We start from the raw sequence: 20,084 nt of genomic DNA on the forward strand, positions 1-20,084 counted from the left end.
CCAACCATTTCATCCCCACTTACTTCTGGTCTTATGGCAGACTGTTCGCTTCCACTGTCGAGAAGACCTGGTCTTAGTGTTCCGTCCACCCAGACTTCCACTAGATATGGCTCCCTCCTTCTTCGGAACTCCCTTGCTTGTGCGTAACCGATTTCCATTGTTTCAGGTTTTGGTTTCCTTGAACAGAATCAGGCTATATGCCCCCACTCCCCACAATTTAAGCAATGTTGTCGTCGATTGAGGGCTGGCCACCCCGCTCCCTTTGGCTCTGGTCGTATGCTTTTGGTCTCCGCCGGGCCTGGTCCTCTAGGTACCACCTTGGTTGAGTCCATAGGGGTTGTACGGGAGGGCCCCGCTTTCTGAAAGGAAGATACTAATTCAATGGCTTCAGCCAACGAAGGTCTGTGGTGTTGGCAGACTGGTAGAGCCTCTACAAACTGTTCTAGTTTGATCTTGTCCATTATTTCCTGCACGGATCCAGAGGCTGGCTTAAGCCACTTGTCACTTAGGTCGGGAATTCTGTAATAAAGTAGTCTTGGCATTTCTCCATTACGGAGTCTGGTTTCTCTAGCTCGATAAGCCTCCTCGTCTACACCCATTCTTTCCAAGGTGGTTTTTTTAATGTCCGCATACGTGGAATCACCTGCTGGATTGGCAGCCTGGTAGGCCCCCTACATGGGACCCGTCAATAAAGGAGCAATGAAGTGCCCCCATTTTTCCACCAGCCATTGGGAATTCCTGGCCACTCTTTCAGAATTAGTGAAGAAGTATCCCGGTTCTTCCCCTTGTTGAAATTTCTGTAATACGTTAGTAGGGGCGATGCTTGCTCCTCTCGAAGTCGTTATAGCTTCGGTAGCCTGTTTTAGGGCGTCTTGGTTGTCCACATGTAGCTGTATGGACTGCTGCAGTGCCGGTCTGTCTGCCTGGGCTTGATGGCTTTGGACCTTCATCAATTGTTGCAGCTGTTGTTGGCCATCATATAGGGCATTGATTATAGCCTCCATGACGTGCTCCTCAATCCCACCGCTGCCACCAAAATATATAAGAACACGCTGGACAGGATGTGGCTTTAAAAAGAAAATAGTCTTTATTGACTCAGAGAAAAATAAACTGGATCAAATCTCCTTCAAAGTAATCCATTGTAGCTTGTGTCTGGGGCTCTTTAGAGGATAAGGTTGAAATCTGGTTCTAATCCTCGTAAGCCCAGCGAAATTCTGCACCTCCCTCCTCGCCTCAGAGTCTGTTCTGAAACAGAAGGGAGAAAAATGTGTTAGTCCCTTCTTGCTGTCTCCTTCATATAGGGGCTGGGGTACTATTGTACAATCAGTAATCACCATACTGTGAAGCCTTGACAAGCCCTCCCAAGCCCCGCACCCTTCTTTCCAGAATGAAGGCCACCATAACATTTCCTGAACTGGAGACTCGCGGGGACTGCCGGTTGGATTTTCCTGTCACTGTGTATCGGGTAAGTCAGCATAAACACTGTCTATTTGTGAGTCGGAGTCTAATGGCTGTAACTCCTCAAATGAAGGGAAAGGGTATTCTAAGGATTCACTGTCAGTTACAGTGTTTGTTGAGCCGATTTCCACTGTGTCTATGTGTTTGGGTAGACACGTGGCTTTTGCACGTCCGTTCTCGCTCAACCGCTTGTGTCGTGTTTTTCGTTCTCTCCCCCCTGCAGTGGTTGATCTGGGAACGGCCCCACTCCTCACTGCGTATAACTCAGCCTTTGTGTCCATGCACTCTGCCCAACGCGTTATCATGCCGCCTGCATTACTGTCCTCCCTGCTGTTGATTACACCGGTAGCGTCTTCGTTTTTCTAAGGGTGTCCATGTTACATTGTTTCCCCACCATGTGTTTTCCGAGGCGTCTTCCATTTCACTCTCGGTTGCTGTTGGTGGGCCACATTCGCTGGGTAGTACTTGCCCTCCTTCATGCGTGAGCCCCTCAGCAAGTCGTTCATGGCTATGAGGTTTACAGTAAGTAAAGTCAATTTACTATTCTTGGGAACTGTAGTTCACACAAGAAAAGGTACTTAAACCATGTGAGAAATCTAAAGGGATTTCTCTGTGACACTGCACTGAAGGTGCTGTGTGTCACCATACAAAAAGTAAATGCCTATTGAGTTTGTCAGACTCCAAAAACAGTGAAAACACAGAATCCAAATCAGGTAAAAACACACGAGTGTCAGAAAAAGGTCTCACTCACTCCAGGGTTAAAATTAAAAGTACTAAGTCCAGCAAAAGAGCTGGGGGTCTCTAAGGATGAAGAGAATTAGCACAGAAATGAGAATTCTTCCTAACAGAATCCTATGGTTGGTGTAGAGAGCTGAGGTTGGTGACGTCTCCAGGGTTACAGTTTTTGTGCCACCATTTCTCCGGTGCTCTGAGTGTTTATCGGAGGCGAGCTCGGGGTGTACCAAGGGGCGAATGGTGTGGTTTTACCCTGACTGGTTCTTAGGGGGGCATGAGTGTCTACCAGTTTCATAGAAGAGTGTTGAATAATTCTAGGAGGCTCAAGGCATTCCCTGTGGTGGGGACATCTGCAATGATTGGTTCTAGCTCTGGGGAGGATTTGAATGAGCGGTGTTGCGTTAGGGGACGTTTCGCCTGACCTTTGTGGGCCATAGTCGAGTGGGTGACCGATAGCGAGATGGCAGTGGGGTCAGACCAGTCGAGCGGGTGATTGGGGGGGGGGTATGATGGAAAGACTAAGTCTAGGGTGTTGCCTTTGTTGTGCGTGGAGGAGAGCACAATTTGCTTAAGGTCCATGGAACTGGCGAGTGTGAAAAGCATGCTCTGAATGTGGTTGTCGGCCTGAACTCAAGAGGACGTTAAAATCTCCAGAGAAAGACATTATCAGAGTTTGCTAATTTTGTAGAGGAGAGTAATTAGGAGATCCAGGCAATAAATGAGTCACTTGTGCGAGGTGGTCTCTAAGTGGAAGGTGATGGATTCCTTGTGCGATAAAGGGAACCGGCAGGCGAGTGATTCAAAAGAGTTTGTTCTGGCAAAGGAGGTGATGGAGCATGGCTAATCACTACTGTAGATGATTGCCATTCTGCATCCCGCACTTCCTGGATGTTTGGCATGTTGAATGCAGTAGGCTTGTGGAGAAGGACGTTGAAAACATGGGGGGAGGGGAGGATGGGGTAAACCATTTTCAGTGATGAACAGGGCATCAAGGTTGTTGTGCCAGATGAGGTCAGGGAACTCTGCAACGTGAGTGACTGCTGAGCGAGCACTGATCAACATGAGAGGGCGTGTATGGTCTGTCGGTGTTGGAAGGGGGCAAGGGCAAGATTGACAAGCTTAACTAGGATAGCTTGCTGGGGCTGCCCAGGGTGCTTGGCCATTCAAACCATAGTGAGCGTGAGAATGGGTAGTGGAGGGAGGAGACACATGGTAATGTCTTTTGGCGAGTAGAAGTAGTAGCGACTGCTTCGTAGTTGAAATGCAGGATAGCGTATCTATCCCTTTGCCACATCGGGCCCAAGCAGGCACCAACATGTGAGGTCCTTGTGTCGTAAATCTCCCCCCATCTCACCTGGGATCGCTTCTTGCTCTGTTCCGCGGGAGGATTCCTCTTGTGGACGGACCGGGTCTTGTATAGGCTTGCTCGAGTTTCGTCCGGCTGCAGAGAGCGTTCAGAGTTCCGGGAAGGTCGCTGTTCCAGTATGTCCAGGAAAATAGGTAGCGGTCGCTAAGAATGGGGATTCCAGGAGCAGATTAGAGGGAAGGGGTGAAGAAAGGAAGAAGGAACCAGGATCTAGGAATAGTGGATTCGCCGAACAGCACACACAAGTCAAGTCACTACCTAATGATAGCGTTGAGACGCGTGGGGCCGCGGGGGCGTGGCCAATTTATAGAACGTGCCGTATGCGACGTGGAAGCTGGTGCGAGGCAAGTCGCTTGTTGCGGCCATGTTGGGAGTAACAAAGAATACAAGCCCCGGCGCGATAAGGACCAGGAGGTCCAGAAGGGGCAAGTTCTATGGGTCATGACAGCATGCCTCCTCCGAAAACCTGTTCCACCAGGTTTGCCCGGGTGTCCGAGATGGAATCTTCTAAGCAGTCGAGGGGTATTTAAGTTAGAAACTGGTTCCCAGGTTCTCTCGCTAGGAGGGTATCCTTTCCATTCAACCAGGTATTGAAGTCGACGCCGTTTATACCTGGAATCGCATATTCTGGACACTTCGTATTCCAGCTGATCGTCCACAACAACAGGACTGCGTCTGCAGGATTTTCGGGTGGATTGGATGTAGGGTTTCAATAGGGAAGTGTGAAAGACTGCGTGTATTTTCTTCCAGGAATCGGGTAGCTTGAGTCGGAATGAGACAGGATTGATGACTTCCTTTATGGAAAATGGTCCATAGTACCGAGGGGCCAATTTGTTTGCCCGTAGATGTCGCGGTAATAGTTTCGAGGACAACCAGACTTGATCACCAACAGAATAAGAGGGCACTGATCTTCTCTTGGAATCCGCATAGAGCTTAGTGCGTGTTTGAGCCTCTTTCAATTGTTCCTTGGCTTCCTTGTGTATGTTGATGAGAGTCTTTACCCATGAGTCGAGAGTAGGTACTGGAGTGGGACGTGGAAGAACAGAAGGTAAAACGGACGGTTGAAAACCTTGACTGCAATAGAAAGGGCTGACCTTGAGTGCTGAGTGATCGGAATTGTAGGCAAACTCAGCCAGGGGTATCAGGAGAGACCAGTCATCCTGAACCTTGGTGGCAAAACAATGAAGATATTGCTCCAGAGTTTGATTTACACGTTCCGTGGCTCCGTTGGTTTGTGGGTGATAACCTGATGAGAGAGCGCGTTGGATCCCTAGAATACGACACAGATGTTTCCAGAATTGTGAGACATATTGAGGTCCTCGGTCCAATATGATCTTGGAAGGAAGTCCATGAAGACGGAAAATATGTTCCAGGGAAATTCCAGCAAGTTCTGAGGAGGATGGTAGTTTATACAAAGGTGTAAAATGAGCTATGTGGGTGAACAAGTCTGTGGTTACCATGATGGTCGTGTACCCTTGGGAAGGTGGTAATTCCACAATGACGTCTGTAGCAATAAACTCCCATGGTCTTGTTGGCAGCGACAGTTGCAGTAGAAGACCCGCCGGTCTCTTGTTATCATGTTTGTTTTGACTGCAGACAGTACAAGCCTTGACGTACTGTTGTACGTCGGTCTTCATTCAAGGCCACCAAAACTGTCTTTGTATAAGACGCAGGGTGTTAGTTATACCACGATGACCGGAGTGCAGGGTATCATGGCAGAGGTTTATTACCCTGTGTTGTAATTTCTGCGTAGGAATGACTAGTGCATTGTCCTTGAATAGATATTCTTCCTTGACTCTTAGATTCCATGGATTCTTCCTTGAAATATCCTTCCAGAGGTCAGAGGACTGGGTTTGCACTCCGATTTCTTCCAGGAGGTTGACTGCTTGAGCTACAAAGATAGTTTGGGGAAACATCTTAGGATAGGCCTTGTCCTCAGTGGCTGCGTAGTTAGGACGTCGAGATAAGGCGTCAGCAATCATGTTTTGTGATCCGGGAACATGAGTGATTTGAAACTGGTACTGGGCAAAGAAGTAGGCCCAACAGGCCTGACGACTGTTCCTGTACTCCAACGACTGTAGGATTTGGAGATTCAGATGATCTGTGCGGACCTGAACTGGATATCTAGCACCCAGAAGTAGGTGTTGCCATTCAGTGAAGGCTTGACGGATGGCCAAGAGTTCCTTCTCCAGGACGGAATAGTGTGTCTCGCTGGGGGTTAGGGTTCCTGAAAGGTAAGCAATGCGGTGTTCCAGTCCATCCTCAAGTTCCTGTTTCAAGACCGCCCCTATGGCGTAGTTAGAGGCATCCGTTTCCACCAGGAATGGGCGAACGGATCAGGATGGGGGCTTGCGTGAACTCTGTCTTCAATCGTTGGAATGCTTTATCTTGCGGTGTAGACCAGATAAAGGGGGTGTCTTTCTTCAATAGAGCAACGATCGGCTGAACGATCTCAGAAAAGGTAGGAATAAACTTCCAGTAGAAGTTGGCGAGCCCCAGGAAGGATTGCACTTGTTTCACAGATGTGGGAGCGGGCCAAGCCAGCATGGCCTTTACCTTTGAAGGGTCCATATCAATTCCTTCTGGGCTAAGGATGAATCCTAGGTAGTGAACAGAAGTAACGTGGAACAAGCATTTTTCGGGTTTGCTAACAGTTTGTGTTCACGAAGTCGTTGTAGTAATGCCTTTACATGTTCTTCATGTTTTAGAGGATCCTTGGAAAAAATCAATATGTCATCCAGATAGACAATGACGAAGAGGAACAACATATCAGAGAACACCCTGTCCATAAAACGCTGAAAGACTGCGGCAGCATTGGCTAGTCCAAAGGCATACCTAGGTATTCATAGTGACCAAAGGGTGTTCTAAAGGCTGTTTTCCATTCGTCCCCTTCCTGGACACGGATTAAATGGTAGGCACCCCGGAGATCCAACTTCGTGAATGTTACGGCTCCTCTTACAGCTTCCAGGTATCCGAGATCAGGGGCAGTGGGTACCGATCCTTGAGGGTGCATTGGTTTAAGCTTTGATAGTCGAGGCAAGGTCTGAGTTCCTTGGTATCCTTCTTGGGAACGAAGAACAACGAAGCACCCGCTGGAGATTTCGAGGGTCTTATGGTGCCGTTTTCAAGATTGGTGTCTAGGTATTCCCGAAGGGCCTTTTTCTCAGGCTCGGAAAGAATGAACACACAGCTGAGGGATCTGCATCTATGGCACAGTCTTCGGGCCTGTGAGGGGGTAAGGCTTGGACTATGGCAGTAGAAAATACATCAGCATATCCCTGATAAGCCTCTGGAACTTGTATGATATTGGAAACCATGAGTGGTGTTTCTTGGTCTCTTGGTGGTTCTTTAGGAGTTATCGAGGAGGGGTCCAGGGATAGACAGTGGGACATACAGAACTCTGAGCCCAGGAATAATGATCCTGCTGTCCAATTGATATACGGATTGTGCTTTTGTAACCAGGGCATACCCAAAACCATGGGGTAATGGGCTGACTTAATGATGTCGAAAGTAATCAGCTCTTGATGATGGTTTATGGAAAGTTGGATCTCTTTAGTCTGCAGGCTTATGGGTCCTGAAGAGAGGGGTCTTCCGTCAATTTCTTCCACCGGCTGCATGGTGTTTCGTGTCTCGTACAGCATATGACTAACAACCCAGTCTTGATCAATGAAAATTCTCATAGCTCTGCAGTCCACCAAGGCCAGAAGGGGGTAGGTCTTGTCTTTGGAGGGCAGAGGAAGGCCTGTAGTATCACCAAACTGTTTTGTCCAGGAGAGTTCAAGGATGGAATTGATGTGGAGCAAACATCTTTCTCCCGACACCTCGCTCCATCTAGGATCGGGAGCTGGCGTTTCCCGAACGCCGTGGAGGGGCTAGAGGGCATTCTCTAATAAGGGGTTTATCCGAGGCACAATACATGCACAGGCCTGTGTGGATCCTTATCCTTTCTTGCGGGGAAATAGGGCCACGGAAGGCTCCGATTTGCATGGGTCCCGGATCTATGTCAGGGGTTGGGGCAGAATCGGTTTTAACAGAGGTCTCAAGGGAATTCTTTTGAAAGGGTGTCTTGGTCTTTCTTCTTTCAGCCTTTCTTTCCTGGATTCGGAAATCTATTTGTATGGCTAGATCCATAAGAGCCTGGAATGAACTAGGACGAGCCACCCGGGCTAATTCATCCTTAATGTCCTTGTTTAGACCCCTGCGAAATCGAGTGAAACTTGCTTCTGAGGACCAATCCGCTTCCTTGGCCAGTTGTTTGAATCTAGTAACGTACGTTAGCATATCCGGAGTATCCTGTTGGAAATCAAGTAAGCGTTCCTGAGCACTAAAAACCTGTTCTGGGCGGTCGAACATAGTCTTGAGTGCCTGAATGAATCCATCATAATCATCCAGGAGGGCATCCCCTGAGTTGACTAAGGGAATGGCCCAGGTCAACGCGTTCCCTGTGAGGTGCGAGATTATGAAGCCCACCTTTGCCCTAGAAGTTGAAAAATAATAGGGCTTAATAGTAAAATGCACCTAGCAGGAATCCAGGAATCCAAGTAAGGATTTTGCCGATCCATCATATTTGTCTACCACTCCACCCAGTAACACACTGTCCTTGTTAGCGGGGTCGCGAGACAAAACAAGCTGCTTTAACGCAGCATTCTCAGCCTTTAAGTTCTGTACTTCAGTTGAAAGCTCTTGCATGCCACGCATAAGGTCCTGGACTGTTTCCTCCATAGCAGTATCAGTGTCGGTCGTTGGGCGTCTCAAACGGTCGTAAATCTCCCCCCGTCTCACCTGGGATCGCTTCTTGCTCTGTTCCGCGGGAGGATTCCTCTTGTGGACGGACCGGGTCTTGTATAGGCTCGCTCGAGTCTCGTCCGGCTGCAGAGCGCGTTCAGAGTTCCGGGAAGGTTGCTGTTCCAGTATGTCCAGGAAAATGGGTAGCGGTCGCTAAGAATGGGGATTCCAGGAGCAGATTAGAGGGAAGGGGTGAAGGAAGGAAGAAGGAACCAGGATCTAGGAATAGTGGATTTGCCGAACAGCACACACACGTCAAGTCACTACCTAATGATAGCGTTGAGACTTGCGGGGCCGTGGCCAATTTATAGAACGTGCCGTGTGCGACGTGGAAGCTGGTGCGAGGCAAGTCGCTTGTTGCGGCCATGATGGGAGTAACAAAGAATACAAGCCCCGGCGCGATAAGGACCAGGAAGTCCAGAAGGGGCAAGTTCTATGGGTCATGACACCTTGTCTTTGTCCGCCCTTTCCTGAGGACGCCGGCAATGAGGATGCCTATGGAGGACTTGTGAAATAGGTGGTGGGCGGCGCAACTCAGTGACAGAGACTGGTCACTTGACCAGCAGCCTATTCAAGGCTGTATACCTAGTGCTGGCCTAGAGTACTTAAGTAGAGGCCTGGAAAGCGGGACAACTGCTGGTGGGCGGAGCAACCAAGTGGCAGGGCCTAGCCACGTGACCAGCAGCCTACTCATGCTAACTCAATTGCGTTAGCATGAACTTTTCCTTCCCCGAGGTCACAGTCTTTTAGAGTATAGAAATGGTCCATAAAATGACATGATTGGAAGGAGCAGCGGGTCCAGCTAAATAAATATTCAAATGACCTATTACTTAATTGCCAACTCGGAAGTATGTGGGTCTTTGAACAGCCAATTTACACCAGGATGCCATTCTGTATACCAGCAATTCGTTAGGATGCCAGTTTCAGGGTCTGACTTCACTTACCAATGCACCTATTCCCTCTGATAAGATTTAGATCTGGGCCCATTGATACTTTTGTGGATGGGGAAGTGGGCAGAGGCCAGCAGACACACTAATTCTGTTTTCCAAGGGATTTATAAAAGTAGGTTTTATATCTGCCATTGCGGCCTTTGGAGTATAGAAGTGGGAATTTGGACAAAGCCCTTTATTCCTGTTCCCAGTGCACTGCAGATGGAAAGTGGGCCAACTGGTAATGTAGAGTAGGTCTCTCTGGCCATGGAACCTGATGGAAACAGATTAGTGAAAATGGCACTGAGATGTGTTAACTCGCGCAACACTGACTCGACATGGGAACTCTGTTGTGTGGTGGGGCAAGCAGAGCCTAGCAACATTTAGTTTGATGTGTTTTGGCAAGCTCTACTAGCCAGAGGAAACATTGCTCCCCCTCTACAAAAGTTAATCAGAACTCTACAGTGGTGGCCTGCCTCAAATGCATGCCACAACCAGTTTAGGTCCTATGGAGGTCCAGTAGGTGTGCATCACTAATGCAAGGCTTTTTTTAAAGGCAGGGTTACAAGATAATCCAGTATTTTTCATGTCATTTTGCGGCCCTCATGATTGCTATCGACACCAAAGCATGTTGCCATGATGGACTGTGGCATTCCTTAGCCAGATAGTAAGTGGTATACACCCTCTGATTCACCATTTTTGTGCTTCATCAAAATAAACAATGAGCGCAAAAGTGTTGCATTGAATGCCAACTTACTTTCTCAGCATATCATACTCCGCTAACCTGGCTCCTCTGTTGCTAATCAACGTCACAACCACAAACTGATAGAAGAACAAGAGAGGAATTCACTGATTTTATATTTTTGTACAGACAACTTTTTATATGGGTAGAAAAGCACGTTTTTAGATCTCATGAGGCTTATTTCACAGAATTTACAATGCTCAAAAGAGGAAGGGCGTTTCCCCTGATCCGGCACCCCACTGTATAAGCGCATGCCATCATTCACCTTCATTATTGCCTTCAACAACCCATCTATAAGCTATCCAAAGGCCTATTGCACCGGAGCAGTTCCTTAAAAAAGGCATCACAATCTTAGCCAAAGCAACCAGCCCTTGGGCACTGTGTCACAATGGTTAGTCTACTACACAATTCTGAATTGATCTTTCAGGAATCTTGTTTGGATCTGGTGTATTCAAAAGTCGTTATATCTGCGTTTTTGAATGCTTTATTCTTGAGTATAAACTTAAATAATACACAGACTTTGTGCCCACAGATATACTCCCCATTCGATTCAAGAATAGGGTGATTAACTTACCATCTGACCATGTGCATTACTGCTGTATGAGAAGCAAACATCTGTTAAGCTGTTGTTACTGCAACATTCAATAGAGCCATCTAGTCTTCTATACACTAAAAAGGAAGACAAACAAATAGCATCATAGTTGGAAGACATATAGATGCATTGTAATACCACACAGTAGGATGTAAAATCAGCGACAGGTTCTGCATTCAATAATACACAAGAAAATAATATCAATGAAAAAACGGATCCATTTTACAACGTGTGCTTGTTCTGATGATTTGGTTTTCTCATCTTTATTGGCTCATCCCTTCCCCGGTTCCATGTTAGCCGCCAGTCACCTCCAGGGACATAGAAGAAGGTGAGGTCACTGCACCAACTGGCCCCTCCCTTATTATTTGGTTCCATCCCTTTCCTTGCTTCACTTCCACCTGCAAGCAATACCCTGGTAGTGGATTCTGCAATCTGTATCCATATTCAAATTAAATCTGAAATACCAAACACTGGTTTGGCAGTTGCTTGACAGCAGGTTCGGGCAACGAGCTGGGAGAGACCTATCGCCTATTGGCCTGCAGGATGGCATTCTCACCACTACAGCCATCTGCCTGCCCTCATAAACCATTGCCCTAACCATGGTGCATGAACTCTCCCCATTAGAAGTATGCACCTTCAAAAACAACTTCTGGCACAGTAGTGCATTTAAAAATGTCCATCTACTGACCCAACACATATCACTGCATCCAAACTGAAAGATAACCGATCTGCCATTGCTCACACACCAACTCCTGTGATGGTTCAGCACCAGACATCCACTGTATGTGTGACGCAATCATGAAGAAGGACACAGACAACAGATTCCAAATTCAAAACAATCAGTTTTATTAACTTAAATGTCAGGTATGAAAAAGGCCTTGCTTGCCCTATGCTAAGGTGGGATTTCACTATCTAAATTAAATTAAGGGATGTCTGAGTCAAAGAGTTCAACTTAGGAATCTGTCTGTGTCCAAACCCTATACTTTCCCTCACAACTATAACTATACAATGTGTAAGGATGTCAGCAACCAAGAAGAAAACAGTGTTTAACACAAAGCCTTGAGCTTCTTCCAGCTCACAGCTTCCTTTCATTCCCCTTTCCCAAGTATAAAACCGTTCCAAAAAGCAAAGTCTCATAAATCCCTTTCTTAGAGTTAAGATGAAATAGTTCTATTCGGGTCTCGGTGTTACTCCCGGCCGTCCCCCCCATGACCCAAAGTAAGGACTTGGGGTGTCCTTCCCCAAGTTTTAAGTGGCACAGTTCAAAATAAAACACAAAATATATTTGTCTCCAAGTAATGTTGATGTGAATATTTGTTCAGATAATTTGCAGCTTGCATAGGAGTTGAAAACTCCACTGCAAATCAGGCTTCAGTATCTCTTGTTTGTATCATCTGTAAAGTCACATTAGATTTCAGCATACTGTGGTTTGTTTAATATAATGGTTAATATAATGGTTGGCTTGTAATATTCATTCAACAGTTCAGCATATAATGGTGTGCTTGTATTTAAAGTGTCTTTTTCCCTCTTTGGGTTCCAAAGGTGTTAATTTTGTAATGGTTACAAAGTTTTACTTCAGTTTGGCATTCAGTAATTATATCTCTTGCTTAGGGTTCATTTTCCCTCCATTTACAATTCAAGAGCTATTCGTCTTGCTTTAATTAAATGGTTAATTGGTCATAGACTTTCCAGCACGTGCTTCTTGCCACATGCAACCAGTCTGATACAAGATATTCCCCTTTGTTTGATAATTGACAAATAGTTGTTAGTTTCACTTTAATTGAATAGCACGTTGTTCAGATACCTTTGAAAATGTGTTTCTCGCCACATGCAAACCACTCTGATACAAAGTATTCAGGTCAGGTAAATTCTCAAGTACACACACACGCACACGCACCAGGTTTCTCAATCCCCAGAAATTCACTTGTTGCTTTAAAAATGTGTGCTGCAGTGCAGTGCTTAATTTAAGACGTGCCGTCTTCATGACATTATTTAATACAATACAGCAATTTGACTTTCACATCTGATGGCATACTTTCTGGGGCAAGTCAGAGATCTGTCATATCCAACTCTTCAAAGCCTCCGCGTACAAATCTCAACCAAGGCAAGGAACTTGAGCCAGGGACATTTAGCAGAAGCTCCCTGTCTCCAGAGTGCTGGTTCTCACTAGGCTGGACTATTACAACAGCCTCTTTCTAAATCTGCCTGCTTATACTCTCCACCCTATGCAACTTATCCAGAACAGGACTGCAAGACTTGTCTTTGGCCTCAAGCCAAGGTATCGTATCTCTCCAGCACTGAAATCTCTGAACTGGCTCCCAGTGGCTGCAAGGATTAAGTTCAAAACCCTCTGCATCGTCCAAAGGGCCTTCTGGGGCCTCAATACCTTCAACTCTCTCTTCCTAAATATCTTCCTTCTCGAGCTCTTCGCTCATCCGCCTCCAACTCCCTCAGGGTCAGTCGCTTCTCCAAGCAACGAGTTGGTGGTAGATCTCTTTCTTCGGCTGGTGCCTCCCTCTGGAACAGCCTCCCTGCCTCCCTTAAACTTGAGGAGAACCATCTTCGGTTCCAGAAGCACCTCAAAACCTTTCTCTTTGCTTCTGCTTTTTCTCCTCCTCTCCTCTGCTGACTTCCTGGCTGTTTGCAGAACTGGACTGGCTACCTGGACACCCTCTGATCTTGGACCCAGTTCCCTCCCCCACCAGCATCACACACCTGCACTGCCCACCTGGCAACCCCCGCACCTGGGGACTGTTTCTGTATCCCTACAGTCCCCCTACCATCCCTGACACCTGATGTCTGCACTTACCCATGCACTTACCACATGCTGGCCATTACTTATTGTTATGATCTATTCCCATGTACTGCACTGTCCCTGCCCCCTTCCCACGCACTTGCGCGATCTGAATGATACCTGGCCTAGTAGGATCGTTGTCTGTCCTCCCTTTGTTTCCCTCCCTTGCCTCGTTGCGCCTTGAAACACTTGTGTATAGGCGTGTTATAAATGCCATATCATATGATATCGGACCTCTAAGTGCATTTCTATAATACTCAAGTTCCGGTGTACTCCTAATCTACACCAATACAATAATGGTTTTAATCGCCAGCACTTAAGATACAGATTTTAGATCACACTCCAAGCGAAGGCTGGCCATGGATGCACTTTTGGGTTGCTGCAAGAGTGCTCTAAGAAAATTGTCATCAGCCTTTTTTAGTGCTGGGGCTTTGGTTACTGCCCACAGCTCAGCGCCATACATTGTGGCTGTTAGTCCTTGGGTTTTATAAATTTGAATTGCCGGGGAAATAGATCCTCCACCCTGGCTGTGATGGAAACGGCAGAGCCCCCCACTGTATTTTTCAAGTGTAGCCACTGCCTTTGTGACTTGGGCCCCCAACCCAGATATTATGAGAACCTTCTCCCCAGATAGTTATATGAGCTTACTTGCTCCAGCACACCCGCCATACTTCTATTACCAAAGCACAAGGGTGAATCGAGGTGTGCCGGGTATTGGGAGCGCTTGAGCAAATGAAAGGTCTACTGAGTAGCGCATGATTAGATTGAGTATACTAGCTGCTGCGCCCTTGTGGAACTAGTAGGAACCTCAACCCTACTAAAACATGCAATGAGGAAAAAGTGAAAGTTTTTTGGTTATTGCTTATACAGTTTTGCCTTGAGAAAGACCCGGCGAGGGTCGAAACACATGTCGGCAGATCTGATACAATATATTAAAATCTCCTTTTTTTCTACCTCTTGCTTGGTTGCTACTCATCTATTTTGGTCTTTGTTCACACATGGTTCCATTCTTTTTTTCATCTCAATTCTTTGCACTAGCACCGCTTCTCCTATGTGGATTCACTTTTTACTTCTATTACCAGTTTGCACTTTTTAGAGGATTTATGGGCAAACACCATAACTTTGGTCTTCTCAGTATTGAGCTTCAGAGAGAGTTCTTTGTACTTCTCCAAGAAGAGCTTCAAATTACGTTTCAAGCCCATTGGGGAGGTTGATAGGATCACTGCATCATCAGCATAAAATAATGCCTGGAACCTATCAGAGCCTAATTTGGGGACATCAAGGCAGTTAGCCACAAGCCCCTCAATAATCTCATTTATATACAGAGAGAATAAGAGGGGGGCCAGCACACAGCCCTGGCGGACCCCCGCTCAACCTCAAACAGTTCAGTGGTCTCCCCACCAAGACCCCATCTAACAGCAGCCTGGTTATCACAATATAAAGCCTACATGTTATCCAATAGATGCCCCAGGACCCCCTTGTTCTTTAGGAGCGACCAAAGCTTTGGTCGGGATATGCAATCAAACGCAGTGCATAAGTCGACAAAAATTGCATACATATTTTGATGTTTAACTAACATATTTGGCCAGGATTGCGCCTAACCTTAAGCACTGATCCACATTGCTTACACCTGTCCGGACCCCAGCCTGGAGATTTACCAGCCTGGAGAGTTACCCAGTGTTGAAGACGTGTTTCCAATACTTTTGTGTATACCCGGCCCACAGCATCGTGTAAAGAAATGGGCCTATAGTTCCCCGGTTGTTTGTCACCTGTGTTATGGATAGGTAAAATTATAGCCTCACGCCAGGTTGGGGGGGGACACTCTTAAACCTGGCGACAAAGTTGAATACTTTCGTTAGCAAAGGAGTCCAGATTCCCAATACATCTTTGAGAAAATCGATGGGGATTCCATCCGGGGCCAGGGCGTTCTCTGCACACAGATTGTAAAGGGCCTCCCCCACCTCAGCTAGTTGGAAAGGCAGAAAGACTTCCCCCACTTGCGCAGCTCCAGTGCAGGGTATGTTCTCATGCATGGCCCCAGGCCCTGTTTGGTATAGGAGACTAAAATGCTAATGCTACACACTCAGGGGACTATGGCACAAACCCAGCCCCACCTTATCCGAGCCTATGCCTTCCTTTAGTGTCGGGGCTCCAGTTCCTGCCCCTCAGACACTCCTAGGGTGGTCCTCCACCACAGGGAAACAAGCACATTGAGTAGAAAGGGAATGGGCAGCCTTCCAGCATGGCTCCCTTCGCAGGTGCCAGTCTGCTCCAGGGAGTCCCAGCTCCCTCACCACGCCGTAAGGTTCTCTGCTGCATGCACCGTCCTCCTGGTCCTTCTCCTGTTGTTCCCCTTTGCCACTGGGTTGGGTTACATGTATACACCTGAGCCCTTTAACAGGCTGCAGGTGTGGATGATCAATCAGCCTTGCCTGACCACCATTAAGAGGACATGCCTGACCTTCATTGCTCTTTGCAGGCATATTTCACGTCCCAGTAATAGCGTTAGTGGTTAAAGAGCATAGTCTTCATTGCGCTTAGTGGCCTCTTCTTTGTCCCAGTACTATCAAGTGTCAATGGTGGGAAAATCAGAGTGACTGGCTTACAATAGCCCATAAAAGTTGGGGAAGGGTTTGGTTGGTCGTTAGCAGGCAAAGGGGCACCCCACTCTCAGTCCCCAAGGACCCTCCACCCAGGTGATCCTCTCTCACTTCATCGCCCCCAGGGTCGGGATCCAACAGCGATGGCCTTTTCCTAGCCACATGCGCAGAGGATCGAAGGGGTTGAGGAGTGAGAATACCCTCAGGTGTCTCACAATGGATGCACTTGAAGTTATAAAACATTATGAAGAGACCCTATGCAAATGCCAAACTATCAAGGAATGTCTACAGCAACGGGACCATCAAAGTAAAAGCCAATATCTACAACCTACTCTTTCTTTGTGAGTCAGTTCCATAACCTCAAAAGAAGCAGAATCATCCCACAAGAAGTCAATAAGTAATGTTTTCCAACCCATTTAGCCGTGTGGCAGGCCGAGCAAAGGACACTTGATATCAAATTAGGCTTGTTACAAAGATGTTCTTGTTAAGTTTCACACAAGGAATGGGTTGGTTGAACGGTTGTAGAATCCATCAAGGGTTCTCTAGAAATGATAAAAGGGTTTCTGTGTAAGGCTGCTACGCTAAATCATAAAATGCAAACACTAATCTTAACATCGTTGCCCCTCCTGCGAAATCCTAGTGTACAAATAATGTCCAAGCAAATTGACCAACAGAAAAGTAAAATATACTCTTATCTTCCTGGCTACCCAATGCTAACACAAACATCCATTGTTTTTTCTTTAAATCTGTTCATTAATGTTTGCACAGAGAAATTAAGCACAATAGGATAAATGCAGCTATTATGACAGTAAAATCTCAGAGTATAAACTATATTAATATTAAGTGTATATAATACAGCTGGTTCTTTCTGAAAATTCTCAGAGGGAAATGCAGTCATGTGTAAATATAACCAGCAAAAAGTCATTTAAAAAAATGTAGTAATTGAGATTTGAAAATGGCGGCTGGCAGAGGAAGACGTGCATGAGTGTGTCTCCCCAACAGGCCGCATTAATGAGCTAATAAATAAAGCAACGTGGTAAACTGCAACAAACTCCCCTCAGTATCGGAACAAAGAGGTGGACAGGGGCTAAACTAGGTACTCGGCACGAGCAAGTGCAGCAGGCCTGCAGGGCAGGAGCGCAAGACTGGGGGGCCAGCGGACACAGAGCGGATCCCCGCCCCACAACAGCAGAGGCTCGGCATGCAAGAAAAGGCCCACTGACTAGAGGAAAGGACAAGGAGTGTGTGGCCCCAGAGCAAGGAACGAGGCCACAAGGGAAATCCTGGCCCTTACTATTTTAATAGTATTAATTGCCACATGCCAAGCTTGTTACCATGTCCCACCATCCATTAGTAGCTCCTCCATTGGTACATTCAAAGTACTTTGCTCACAGAGGTGTTATCTATAGAAACAGCCACTATGCTGCAAACTGGAGTTGTGCCATGAACCATTACAAATCCAGATCTGCGAGTCCCAGTCCTCCCTCATCTAGCAGTAGTTTCATCCACTGAAGGCGAGGTCTGTGCCTACCTCGACTCCAATCCTGTGATGATGATAATTCCCCAATTCCCTAAATAAATGCTGAGGTGTTGGAATGGTCAAGATTTGAAATGTATGCAGTGACCTGGGCCAAATTATCAATGACCACATTACCTCGCGGGTCCGATAGCACAGCGAGTAGAGCGCTTGCTTTGACATCTGTGCAGAGCCTGCCGACGCAGGTTCAAATCCCGGCAGGGCCAAACTCAGCCTTTCATCCTTCCGAGGTTGATAAATGAGCACCACACACCGTGGGTAATAATAAGCAGCGCTCAGATGCCCGAGGGTTCGTAGCGCTATATAAATGCTAAATTATTATTATTATTATTATTCCCATTGTCACTATCCGTAATCTGTCCCAGGACATCACTGATCTTCTAATCCTATCAACAGTACATCGGATATTCATCTCCAATAATATTCCCCTATCCTTTGAAATCTGAATACCAGTGTGGAGAAAACAACCCTCACGGCCACCTAACATGCCCCCCTCAGGAACAATTCCATGCTTATGCAGGCCACCCAGTGCAACGATACACATTTTTGCCAAATTAATGCAGAGACTTGATAAAAGGCCAAAATTCTACACCTCTTCCCTATATTGGGGATAAGATTATATGGGTCTCACATAAACAACAATACGTCATCTGCATACAACAATACTACATATGAGGTAGCATCAACCACAATGTTCCTACCTATGAATTGGCACCTCAGGTGGCAGGCCAAAGGGTCCATCACCAACAAAAATGTAGTGGTGATGGGGAACATCCTTGCTGCGTGTCCCCAACTATCCAATATTTTCCCCTAGTTCTGATCCTATCTGTGGGTTTAGTAACCGTTTCCACCTCCGGATGTTTGTGCTAACATTAATTTGCTGTAGAACAGCCTGCAAATACCTCCACTTTGCCAAATTAAAGGGCTTCTTTGCACCCAGGGGGGCCACTGAATCTTCACCTGTCCCACTATTTAAATTAACTTTACCAATGATAGCTGGCTATACAATGTGCAGTAAACGTGATCTTGGCTTGGCTTTAGTAGTCTGGCCTTGGACCAATTGTGATGTACATTAAACTATCGATTTAGTTTAGCTTGGCCCATTGCAAGACCACTTCGATCTCAATATTTCTTTCTCTCACACTCAGCATCAGTTGGCTACCTAACAGAGACTTTCGAATGAGCTCCCACGTGGCGCTGGACCACTCTGTGTAAGGTATCTTTTCTTGGCTACCAATTGTATTTGCGTCGCTCATCACAAACACTTCACACATTGTTCTCTTTATACAATGTTGTCACTTGCAACCTTGGTTAAAAACAGAAGCTCGTTTGGTATTAGTCTCTCTGACTCACCGGCAGAGCTGTCTTTTCTGACACTGCTTGGTTGTAGGAGCCAAGGACAGTACCTCAGCGGCAATCGCTCCTCCCCTCCTTGGTTATCGACACAAGAGAGCCCCGGGTACCTCCGATACAATGTGCAGGTTTGATCAGCCTTAGTTACTGGTTTTTGGTTTCTTACTTTCCAAGGCTCACAAAAGTAAGTCTTTACAGGTCAAGGTTACTTCACTCTGTGTAACCCTCTCTGGTCTGGACATCTTTCTCCTTCTATTAAACTGCCATCTTGGAACTGCTGTTCCCTCATGTGTTTTGCCTCGGCCAGAGTGTGCTTTTGTGCTCCGCCTTTTATCCGTGTGGGGAAGTGTGATGGAAGTCAGGTGTGTTTAATGATCCGTAATTACCTGACCTCTGTGGTGGGACATGTCAGGTATATAGCTCTGGGGTTAGTCCATTGTCACTCACGGTGAGCTGTCCGTGAGAAAGTGTTTGTGTCGGGAAATGGGGGGATGGGGGAGTGAGTTCCTAGGTATCCTACCTGTTAGGATGGGGAAAAGGTGTTACAAAGAAGGGGATGCTGCGTCTCATCCTCTGGTGTCTCACTTCCACTCCCCAAAGAGCCCTCATCCAGGTGATCCTCCCGCACTGGTCCACCCCCAGGGACTGGATCCAAAAGCAATGGCTGTGTCCTGGCCACCTGGATGAGATCCCCGGGGACTAGCGTGTGAGACACCTTCAGATTTCTCACAGAACATACCCCTGGAAAGCCATTGAGGCAGCCTTTGCATGCACAAAAATCGACATGGAGACTTTTTTGAAGGGTTTAACTTAAATATATAACATTCAACCATGCAGGAAACAACTCTGGCAGCTTGAAAAAACATGCGACAGGATAAATTGTTCAACAATGTATTTCTTTTTAGGTTCAATATGGGAAAAAAAAACCTATGGGAATTCAGGTTTATCTACAGCAACAACAACAAAAACATTTTTATTAGCGCAATATTCAGTCAATTAAAACTTTACACACCGATTAACATTATTTACATCTCCTTTACAAGAGACGTACAAAGAATATACATATTTAATAACCCAATTCATATATATTACAACCTAAAATACACCTTTCGAATACAACTCATTGCCTAAAAAAAAAGAAAACTCAATCGCTATTAATATTACATAATTAAAACTATAGCGTTGCTTACTAT

The 20,084-nt window shown here is 46.4% G+C and overlaps 1 protein-coding gene across 2 annotated transcripts in view; it reads right to left on the bottom strand.

Moving 5' to 3' along the window:
* Positions 1-20,084, bottom strand: part of MBTPS2 (membrane bound transcription factor peptidase, site 2) — a 471,718-nt gene that overhangs the window by 76,469 nt on the left and 375,165 nt on the right. For both annotated transcript variants that reach the window (XM_069640675.1, XM_069640676.1), the window contains exon 8: positions 10,590-10,684. In XM_069640675.1, the coding sequence (XP_069496776.1) occupies positions 10,590-10,684 (95 nt within the window). The remainder of the gene's footprint in view (positions 1-10,589; positions 10,685-20,084) is intronic.

Source organism: Ambystoma mexicanum, chromosome 7q (assembly GCF_040938575.1).
Source record: "Ambystoma mexicanum isolate Mex_15411 chromosome 7q, UKY_AmexF1_1, whole genome shotgun sequence".
In the NCBI taxonomy this organism is placed as follows: domain Eukaryota; kingdom Metazoa; phylum Chordata; class Amphibia; order Caudata; family Ambystomatidae; genus Ambystoma; species Ambystoma mexicanum.